This window comes from Ranitomeya variabilis, chromosome 1 (genome assembly GCF_051348905.1).
Source record: "Ranitomeya variabilis isolate aRanVar5 chromosome 1, aRanVar5.hap1, whole genome shotgun sequence".
Classification (NCBI taxonomy): Eukaryota; Metazoa; Chordata; class Amphibia; order Anura; family Dendrobatidae; genus Ranitomeya; species Ranitomeya variabilis.
In genome coordinates, this window is record NC_135232.1 from 642675182 (window position 1) to 642686503 (window position 11322).

Consider the following 11322-nt stretch of genomic DNA (forward strand, 5'->3'; position numbering starts at 1 on the left):
TAACTTACTTTGAAAATGACTATTGGATTTTCATTGGCTGTAAGCCATAATTATCAACATTAACAGAAATAAACACTTGAAATAGATCACTCTGTTTGTAATGACTCTATGTAATATGAGTTTCCATTTTTGGATTGAAGAACTGAGATAAATTAACTTTTTGATGATATTCTAATTTTGTGAGATGCACGGCTGTTTGACAGCCACAATACATGCAGGGATTCCCTAACAAACAGACAATCCGTGTATGTGTTGTGGCTGTCTAACATGAGACATGCAGCTGCAGGGACTCGAACATATTATTTTAGCATGCCGAAGACACTGTTAGCACCAAGGCGTGCTCATATATCACCTTATCCGACCGTGTTCACACATCACTAATCAACAGGCTTTTCATGGCAATGCAGTTCGGAGAGGATTCCATCAAGAGCCGCGTCAAAGAAGTAATATGCACTTTCTTTTTTCCCACCAGGCGGTTTTGGAAAACCTGAAGCAGAAAAAAAATACACTCAAAACAAACGACCATCAGAGTGGTTTTACATTAAAAATGAATAGGTTTTTTATTTTTTAAGCAATTTCTTTTCAGGTGTTTCTTATGAGTGGACCGGCCCCCAAAAGCTGTGTTTGTGAACACGACGCTCAGGGTATGTGCACACGAAATTGTAAAAATGCTTGAAGGACCCATCCTATTCATTTTTATTGTAAAACTACTTTGCTGTTCATGTGTTCAGTCTTTTGAGCACTATTTTTCCTGAGGATGTTTTAAAAAAATGTCTCGTGGGGAAAAAAGAGAGTGCTGTCACTTCTTTGAAGCTCATCCTGATGGAATCTGTTCCAAACTAGGCATCGTCCAATCAGAAGACTGCAAAAAACTTTTGAAAACCACATTAAGAAGTAAAAAAACTCCCCAAAGAAGGAGTGTTTCCTGAAGCTGTTTCCACTAGAAGACTCCTCAATATACGCTGTGTGCCCATACCATTAAGGTACTGGTACATGTTGCATTTTACACTTTATTTTTTTGTCAGTTTTGTCACAAATCCTGAAGAATTTCCTAGGACCAGCAAAGTGAATGAGATTCTTTAAGTCTCGTGGACACGTGGGTTATTTTTTCCTTGCGGATTGGAATCTGCGGCATGTCAATTCTTTCAGCGTTCTTGCTGCAGATTTCACTTGTGTAAATGTTGGCATTACATGATTTTAAATTGACACTTGAAAAATACAAAGACTTAGCCCCCACTGTTTTTACATATGGTGACACTTGATACATGCTATACCAAGAAAAGATGCTAAACAGAAGTCAAACAAAGACATTGTAAATGCAATGACACCTAGAACTCCAAGTTCTATTCACGTGAATGTGACAGTTAATGTTTAAAGGGAATGTATCATCAGATACAGATTTTATGTTACACATATTTTTTTAAACATCTTTGGATATTTTTTTCCCCCTCAGATCACATTCTGTGATCTTGCAATTTTCACACTATTTTAGACACTTCCTGTCTTTTCAGGAAGAGTTTTCAGCAGGCTTTTTATCAGCAGAGGAAGGATTAAGACGACTGGTAACACCTCTATACCTCTAGCTGATAACAACGGATTTGCCAATCACAAAAGGTAATATCACAATTCACCCTGCTCCCCCTTCCTTCAAAATGCACACGCTCATTAGATGCTTCAGTACATAAGACAGGGTCTGGGTCTGTTGCTGCTAATGTGCATGTGAATTTGCTGAAACAACAGGATGTTCGTGTCTAAAAAAAAAAAATCCCCAGTGGCCTGTGTGAAAAGTGCAAGATTACTCATTTTTAGGTTTACTATTGATTTGTGATATTGAAAAAAAAAGAAATTGTTAAAATGTAAAAAAAAAACCACCATAGAAACCTGCTTTAAATAGTTGGTCATTTTCTAATGACACATTTTTAGGTACGATATGTCTCATCCACTTGGCTGCACAATAATGTAGATGCAACTTGTACAATAGTTGAAATTACAAATGATTTGGTACAAAAAGGATCCGAGACTCTCCAGCCAAAACCACTAGTAACACTTAAACTGAAGAACTACAAACATAAGTTTACTTTCTATATTTTGCGTTATTTTTCAGAAAACCTCAGAATATTGTCTTTAGGAAGAAATAATATAAAGAATTTAAACGGATTGGTAAGTCATCAAATCTCGATATAGTAAAGGCCCCTTTGTATAAAAAAAAAAATTCTCCTGGCTTTTATTCTAAAATAAGATAATCATGATTAATACATCGAATGCCAGCACTTTTTATTGTGTTTCTGTTTCAGTTGTTGTTTGTGACTAAGCTTAATTAATGAAAATAGATAAATTGTTCTTCTTTTTTTTTGTATTTAAATGTAAAAAAATAATAATTCCTTTAAGCATTTATTGCAGTTCAGCTCCGTACAGTTGAAGGACACTTGATAAAAAAAAAATTGAGTTAAATATCTCGTAATGATCCAGATCCTGATGCTTCTTTCCGATTTTCGCTGCGACACTTCATTATAGAGATATACCCATTTGGAGCTCAATATGGGAAATCTTCAACTGGACCTTTTCTTCAGAATCTTCAGAGTCTTCTCTGAGGGCGTGCACGTTCACACCTCCTTCCCAGACGCTTCCAATCACAGTTCGGCAGCATTTGAGATTGATACACGGCTAGATCAGCTGTGATTGGCAGCTTCAGGGAGAGAGGGGTAAAAGTACACGCCCCAATGGGAAACGTTGGACTACACGCACAGATTTCACATTCTGCGCTCTAAAGGTAACAAATGTGAAGATCTCTGCGATGGAGCGACGGAGCGTAAGACGGAAAAAAGCAGCAGAATCGTTGGAGTTCGGGGATTTTTAACTCAATATTTTTGTGCAAGTGACAGGTCCTCATTAAATAAGGTTGAGCTGTAATACTAGACCATGAACAAGAGTGGCACTCAGGTAAAAAGCAGACCTTTCTTTTGTTACTGTCATAGAACCATTTTAAGTCAAATCCAATACTGTGTAAAATCTTTGTAGCTTTGGCCGCTCACCTCTTAGGCTACTTTCACACTAGCGTTAACTGCATTCCGTCACAATGCGTTGTTTTGCCGAAAAAACGCATCCTGCAAAAGTGTTTGCAGGATGCTTTTTTTCACCATTAACATTAAGCGACACATTGTGACGGATTGCCACACGTCGCACCCGTCGTGCGACGGATGCGTTGTGCAGTGGCGGACCGTCGGGAGCAAAAAACGCTACATGTAACGTTTTTTGCTCACGACGGTCCGCTTTATCCGACCGCGCATGCGCGGCCGGAACTCCGCCCCCACCTCCCCGCACTTCCCCGCACCTCACAATGGGGCAGCGGATGCGCTGGAAAAATGCATCCGCTGCCCCCGTTGTGCGGCGGAGACAACGCTAGCGTCGGGAACGTCGGCCCGACGCTAGTGTGAAAGAAGCCTTAATCTCCCAGAATCTGCCTTCCCATGTCCCATTTTAAGTATAGTGACGTCAATCTTATGTCTGAGTTGTATTGTACAGCACCACTTTATCAGTCATTGTTTGTCGGTAATGAATTTATTCAGTTTATTTGTTTGGTTTTTTTAATTAATATTTGGATATTTCCACATCTCTTTTGCAAATGGGTGTCCTCTTTCAATTAGCATTGTATGAAAGCTGCCCACTACTAGCATGTTATGACACACTGCAATGGTCTTTTAGAAACTGTTGTGATTGCTCCAGTCTCAATTAAGAGTGACGCTTACAAAAATCCATGCCACAGGCACAGCCCGTTCAGATACACGGAATAGAGTTTTAGTTCAAAAGGTTTCTGCTATATCCCCTGAATGGCTACTTAAAGGGGTTGTCCATCTTTGTGGACATTTTTTTTTCTTCATTAAATGCATACAACTGGGGATAAAAATAATTTTTGCAATTGGGTTTCATTTAAAATTTTGCACCATTTGCCCTCTATAGCCTCTGTATTACAATGTCCATTGCTGGCTGCAGAATTAATTAACGGGGTCGGCCACAGTATTTTTATTTTATTAGATGTGTTGGGGACATTATTTTGTAGCACTTACTATACAGGCATGTCAGGTTCTCCTCCTGCTCTTGTTAGTGCAGCTTTCCTCACAGACTGCACCGCGCTCCATTCCCTACAATAGCTGCTGGCGGAGGAGCATGTGACCGGACCTATAGGGGGCAAACTGTGCAAAATTTTTAATGAAACCCAATAGCAAAAATTATTTTTAGCCCCAATTGTATACATTTAAGTAAGAAAAAACAATTGTCTCCGAAAGTGGATAACCCGTCTAAGGGCTTGTCACTTCTGTGAGTAGAGAATTATCACTCCATCATTTATAATGTCAGTTCAGTTTATGGTTAGATGATCTTCCCTTATATTTACACATCTTTCTTTGTTTTAGGAAGCAGTCGGAGAAACTTTAGAAGAGCTGTGGATCTCTTACAATTTAATTGAGAAGTTGAAAGGAATTCATGTGATGAAGAAATTAAAAGTCCTCTATATGTCCAACAATGCAGTGAAAGACTGGGGTACGAAAAATTCTTTTTTTTTTGTCTTCGGAGCTTCACTTTGGCTCTCATGTCTGATTCCTTCAGACGAAGGCCTCTTTGTCTTCTGTAGAAATTGTTAGTTGTAGTCGCTAATAATAATGAAAGTGTTAGTATACAGACAAGGGAGCGCAGCATATAAGATTACGTGTGACTCCAAACACGTGTAACAAATGAAGAATATATTGTAATGATTTTTCATTCCTTTTAGCGGAGTTTGGGAAGTTGGCTGATCTGCCATGTTTGGAGGATCTAGTGTTTGTAGGGAACCCTCTGGAGGAAAAACACACGTCAGAGGGTAACTGGGCAGAAGAGGCAACAAAGCGCCTTCCTAAGCTGAAGAAACTGGATGGTAAGTGTTAACCAACACAATTTCTTATTCCTACTAGTTAATTGAGGCAACACGAAGACTGAGGTTACAAGGCGACATTGGCCGTGACACAAGACGTGTGGCTAAAGATCACCGTGTAGCTGCTAGATCTCCAGTCAATATAAGTGAATGGGGTCACATTGCGATACTTAGGGTACCACGACAGGCAAGTCGCAAAAAATCCTGATAAAGTTACTGGACTTTTCATTATTCAATAATTAAAGGGAATCGGTCAGCAGGTTTTTTCTATTTAATCGGAGAGCAGCTTAATATAGAGTAAGAAAGCGGAATTTCAGGGATGTGTCACTTACTAGCCTGCGTGCTGTAGTTTCAATACAATCAGTGTTTTATTAGCCGAAGATTATCACTGCAGGACTAGGTGTCACGTGCACAGCAGTCAGGCTAATTTGTGTAACTCCGCCCCACCACTCATTGGCAGCTTGTTGATACTATACACAGAAATTTGCCAATCAGTGGTGTGGGTGGGGTTATACACAGCTCAGCATTGTGAGAACTGCTACATCTACAGCAGAGAAAACAGGGATTCTATCAAAACTGCAAGTGACACATCACTGGAATCGGGGTCTCTGCCCCTACATTATGCTGCTCTCAGATTGCATGGCAAAAACCTGCTGGGCATATTCCATTGAATGCGTTCCACCACCCTATACCTAAACGTTGACAATACAGTTTACATATGAAGTTACTTTCCGTTCTGACCTCTGTTTTTCTCCTGACGTTCTGGTCTTCTTCAGTTCGACATGGCCGGTACAGTGGCACATAGAGAGCAGTGAGAAGTCTAAACGACGCCTTCCTTGCCTTTCGTGTGGGAGATGGACACTGCACCAGCATCAGCGACATCTTCATCCCTCCACCCTTCAGCATAAGGCAGGGGAGGTGTGGTGTAGACTTAGTCTGTAAAGTGGCATGTTGGATTGAAGAGGACCGCAACGCCGAAAGCAGAGAAGGCAGCAGAAGAACTGATCTTTAGGGTTGAGCGAAACGGATCGTTCATTTTCAAAAGTCGCCGACTTTTGGCAAAGTCGGGTTTCGTGAAACCCGACCCGACTCCAGCGTGGGATCGGCCACGTGGTCGGCGATCTTGGCGCCAAAGTCGCGTTTTGTATGACGCCTTCCCCGCCATTTTTTCAGCCAATTAAGGAGTGTGGGCAGCGTGATGACATAGGTTCTGGCCTGGTTTCTGCGGCGTCATAGAGCCATATTACCGTTTGGGCTGCAGTGATTTCACGCGATCCGACTTTCGAGAAGGTCGGGTTTCACAAAACCCAACTCGATCCTAAAAAAGCAAAAGTCGCTCAACCCTACTGATCTTCCATCCATGGAATATCCTCAATATCAAATGCTTGGAGACCAGCAACCCCCATCTGTTACAAGTGGTAGCTGGATGTAGACACATGGCACTGCCACATGTAGTGGCCGCTAGTTTAAAGAAATCACTTTATTGACCACAGAATTGTTAAATGCCACGACAAATTAATTATGCCAGTACGCTTAGTTTCCAGTACTTGTCTTGTGAAGTCTTTACCTTCACCACTAGGTGGCTAACACCTTCCCTGTTCTTCCATTTCAGGAAATCCAGTAATAAAGCAGGAAGACGAGGAGGGGGACGAGGCCTCCTAACTTTTTTTTATTGGTATCCCGTTAAGTTATTTGAATATATCTAAAAAAAAAAAGGTGTTTTTTTCCCATAAATGTTGTTTGTATATAGGAAACATACTTTGAAATTCTTTCATTTTTTACTTATATCTGTATGGACGAGAGAAGTATATTATTCAGCCATATACGTATCAGGATGACTGCTCCAAAAATTGATATCTGTTTTATTTGCACAATAAGGAGGATGAAGATAGTTTCCTGCTCATCCAATATTAAGCACACCGATATCACTTTATACAGTGTGATGTAACTTGTTCTTCCATCTATTTACTCCATTAAGCATTCCTATTAGTCATGTGTACATGTAAAAGGAGTCTGTCCCCTCCCCCCATACACTGAGATGCAAATTAAGTTACTTTAACAACTTGTATAACTTAACCCTATAAAAATCTCACCAGCAGTATCCAGCCTTGCATTTTGTATTAAATAAGGGGGCTTTGGTGCACTCTTGGTGGGGCCAAAGGCTGAGTGCCCAGCGTGAGCACTGCCTGATCTCAATCCACGTCCCAGCTTGTGCGTAAGGACTGAGGAGTAGCTCAGCAGCGTGCACAAAATCCAAGTTATTTTTTTATTATTATTTATTTTTTATTTAAATGCCTTGATTTTTCATGTGCCTTTTTTTATTTTTTTAAATCAGTTTGTGTTTTTGATAAATGGAAATAAGTATGCTAGAAAAAGAATCTTAAGCTAGTTTCACACACACTATTTTTTTTAGGGTAAAAACACTGCACTTTTTTTTAATAGTTTTTTTTTTTTTTTTGAGCCAAGACCAGAAGTTGATCCATTACAAAGGAGAAGTATACAGTAAGTCCTTACTATAAGATACTCCCCAGATTAGACAACAGAATGTATGAAAAACATATTTCTTACTAATTAAGGCCTCATTCACACATCTGTTTTTACCATCAGTGTTTTTCGCAGACTGCTAAATCAATAAATTACAAAGCCTCTCCTATAATTTGCAAGGTTAGTTACGGACTGTACACTGATGATCTGCGTTTTTATCGGACCCATAGCCTTGTATTGTCCCTTTTTATCCATGATACTGGAAAAAACCCAGACATGTCTCCTTCAGTTTTGCACAGACACAGAAAAATAAAATAAAACGGGTGCAACATGGACGTGTGAACGAGGTCTAAAACATCTTTCGTAGTGGAAAGGTCTTACTATTAGTGATGAGCGAATATACTCGTTGCTCGGGTTTTCTCGAGCACGCTCGGGGGGGGTCTCCGAGTATTTGTTTTTGTTGATTCAGCTGCTTGATTTACAGCTACTAGCCAGCCTAAGTACATGTGGGGATTGCCTGGTTGCTAGGGAATCCCCACATGTAATCAAGCTGTCTAGTAGTCGCAAATCATCTAGCTGCGGCAAGGAAACTAAATCTCCGAACACTAATAAATACTCGGAGATCACCCGAGCGTGCTCGGGAAAATCCGAGCAACGAGTATATTCGCTCATCACTACTTACTATACTAATTTTCATGCTGTAGAAGAGGTAGTTGTGGCAGGCTGTGTTAGTATGTCTCTGCAGATTCCACATTACACCACACAATTCTGCAGTTCCACCACCTCCATCATTGGGGCATATTTATCAAAACTCATTCTTAGATGGCAATCTTAAAAGGGGTGGTCCAGTCTGAAATGACAAGTCTGCAGTCACTCTATGCGACCTCAGACTTGTGAATCCTCCCACCGTGTTCACTGTGAAGATTTTCTTGTGTCAGCATCAGGAATGGCGGTCATATGACTGCAAGTATGTGTTAGGCCGGAGTCACACTAGACTGTAATACGGATGAGTGTTAAGCATAGAACTCGGACCAATGTTAATCTATGGGGCAGCTTCTATCATCCGTTTTTTTCTCGTCCGTATTGCGCTTGCGAGTGAAATGGCAGCATGCTGCGATTGTCCGCGTATCTCAGCTGAGAAACGCCAATGCCAGTCTATGGGTGTGAGAAAAAAAATCGCACAGCACACGGACCATCAGTGTGACTTGCGAGAAATTCTCAGGCATTGGGCAGGTGACAGGAAAGGCTCAGCCATTATTTGCTCATTTTGCAAGTGTGTGAGAAAATCTCACCATACGGATGAGAAAAAAAAGCATCCTGGCATAGCACACGGATGAGATACCAATCACCATACGGAGAACATTTGTGCGATTCTCAGCAGCCATAATCGGACAGATTTTTTATACATTGTGTGTGACCCCGGCCTTATGCATACTCCTGGCCAGGATCCGACTAGACTGATGCACGCAATCCTCTAGCATTGACCATGCTGGAAAAGTCTAGTCTGATTCTGGCCAGTAGTATGCATATCACATACTTGCAGTCACATGACCGCCATTCTCGGTGCTGACTCCGGAGGATCCTCGCAGCGCTCGGTCTGCAGTCACAAAAGAGAGACCGCAGACTTGTCGTTTTAGATTGGTTTAAAGGAGTTGTTCAGTTTTAAAAGTTGTTCAGTCTTAAAATGCTTCAGTTTAACAAAATGATTCATGCCATTTGATAAATTTGTCTAATTTTAAGCCTTTCTAGTCAAGTTTACACCACCTGTTAGTTGGCGTACTCTGTGCCGAGTATGTGAGCAGTGTTACCGGTAAAACCATGCCTTCTAATTGGTCTAGATTAGTGGCGAGCGAGTATACTCCTTGCTGAGGTTTTCCCAAGCACGCTCGGGTGGTCTCCCGAGTATTTGTTAGTGCTCGGAGATTTAGTTTTCTTGCCGCAGCTGAATGATTTACATCTGTTAGCCAGCATAAGTACATGTGAGGATTCCCCAGCAACCAGGCAACCCCCATGTGTACTCAGGCTGGCTAGCAGCCGTAAATCATGCAGCTGAGGCAACGAAAACTAAATCTCCGAGCACTAAAAAATACTCGGGGACCACCCGAGCAACGAGTATACTCGCTCATCACTACTCTAGATGTAGAAAAAAAAAAAAATGTGTAAGTCATAAAACACAGTTTTGGGGATAAAATGACTTAAGACACAGTTGATGCACACGCACACTTTTCCGGTTCCTTCCAAGAATCTAATTGATCACTATCATGTAAGGTATTCCGCCAACTAATCAAGATATAGGATGTTCTGTCCTGCTGTTTTTTGGGAGGCGGTTTCAGGACCTGTGATACATGTGCATCATGCGATTGCAGGAACCTCACAGTGACGCACAGGTCTCGTTCACCAGGATGAGAGAGAACTATGTGACCTTACAGTTTTCTCAGTGATGGGGAAGGATGCTACATAAGTGCTCCCTGCAATCACATAGGATGCCGATTAGCTAGAATCTTTTTTTCAAAAAATATAGTTCTGATTTTGGTTTAATTTTTTTTTATTATTTTTTTTTGGAAAAAAAAAGTTTCTTAAACAAATTTTGACAAAAAAGCTTCACGAAAACCAATAGGAAGAAATAAGATTGATGTTAAAACAACTTTAAGAAAAAAAAAGTCCCCAAAAAACCCACGTCCCTTTCTTTCATATAGATTTACAGATCATAAAATGGTGTCAGAATTATATTAAAACTGATCCCCTTGTACCACGGAATCGTTTGCGTCATCCGTTCTCGGTACACTTCTGCGGACAACAAGCCAGGTGTGAACGTACATTAACTGCTGTGGTGTTGGCCAAAATCTGCACGGTCTAATTAAATCGCTGGTGTTTTTGTGCTGTTACCAAGGTGGAAAAAGTCCGTCTTGTAATATCGGAGAATTTCATATGTCTCTTTCCAAATCCTTTCAATGCTTCACCTAATGCACATTCTAATTTTTTTTAATGGTTTTTCTTCTGTATTCCTTAAATAATGAATCTTTTCATACATTTATTGTACAAAAACAAAAATTGTAAATGTACAATCATTTATTTTAGTGCAAATAAATAAATCTGAGTAGCCCTCACGTTTCCATTGAATATTTGCTTCTTTTCCTTAGTATGAATTCACACATGGTAGAATTGCTGCATATTTTACCTGTAGATTTGTGTAGGTGAAATCAGCAGCAGATTACCCCACTGGTTAAACTGACAATTTAGAAATTTCACCCACATGGTTAGGGTTTTTTTTTTTTAACAAGAAAAATTAATGTGCTGCAGATTTCACCACTTTCAACTTAGCAGCACAATCCACGTTACGCATGGTTGGGGAATTTCTGACATGACTGTACTTACCCTTAGAAGTGCTGCTGCCAGTTGGGCACTCTTGCATACCACAGATAATCTGGTGAGGCATAGTGAAATGTGCTGTCGCCATGTATACCCTTCACGCGCAGCACGTGGTGCGCATTCTCCGGTACCGCTGGCAACACTGAGCGGTCATGTGACCACGAGTTTGCGCTATGCATACTTCAGGCCACATTCCGACTAGTGATTTGACGTGTATGTCTAGTGGGAATGTGGAAGTATGCATATCGCATACTTTCGGTCATGTTGCCAGACACCAGAGAATCCTCGCAGTGCATGCTGTGAGGGTTCATTAGTCTGTAGTCAGATGGAGTGACTTTGAAGCATGCATAGCACACAGCCGTCGGCACTCGGGACCAGAGTTTGTGGCTGCATGTATTTCTATGCACCGCTCCCGAGTGCCGGCGGCAGTGCTGGGACTTGATGTGCGAGTTTCTTGCATTGAACTTGCAAGTGTGTGAACCTGGCCTTAGGCTGGGGTTACACTGCGATCTTGGCGGCGACTTGTCACGTTACCAAGTTCGCAAGGTGATGCTGCTGCATCACAG

At 41.1% G+C, this 11322-nt stretch overlaps 1 protein-coding gene across 6 annotated transcripts in view; it reads left to right on the top strand.

Moving 5' to 3' along the window:
* The window catches only part of DNAL1 (dynein axonemal light chain 1), a 46838-nt gene extending 36349 nt beyond the window's left edge, over window positions 1–10489 (top strand). For 3 of the 6 annotated variants that reach the window (XM_077261422.1, XM_077261448.1, XM_077261456.1), the window contains exons 5-8: window positions 2105–2160; window positions 4410–4536; window positions 4766–4906; window positions 6516–10489. In XM_077261422.1, coding sequence (XP_077117537.1) covers window positions 2105–2160; window positions 4410–4536; window positions 4766–4906; window positions 6516–6565 — 374 coding nt within the window. In that variant the 3' untranslated portion in view covers window positions 6566–10489. The remainder of the gene's footprint in view (window positions 1–2104; window positions 2161–4409; window positions 4537–4765; window positions 4907–6515) is intronic. The other 3 variants (XR_013215475.1, XM_077261441.1, XM_077261429.1) reach the window with 3 other exon arrangements.
* The last annotated feature ends 833 nt before the right edge of the window (window positions 10490–11322 follow it).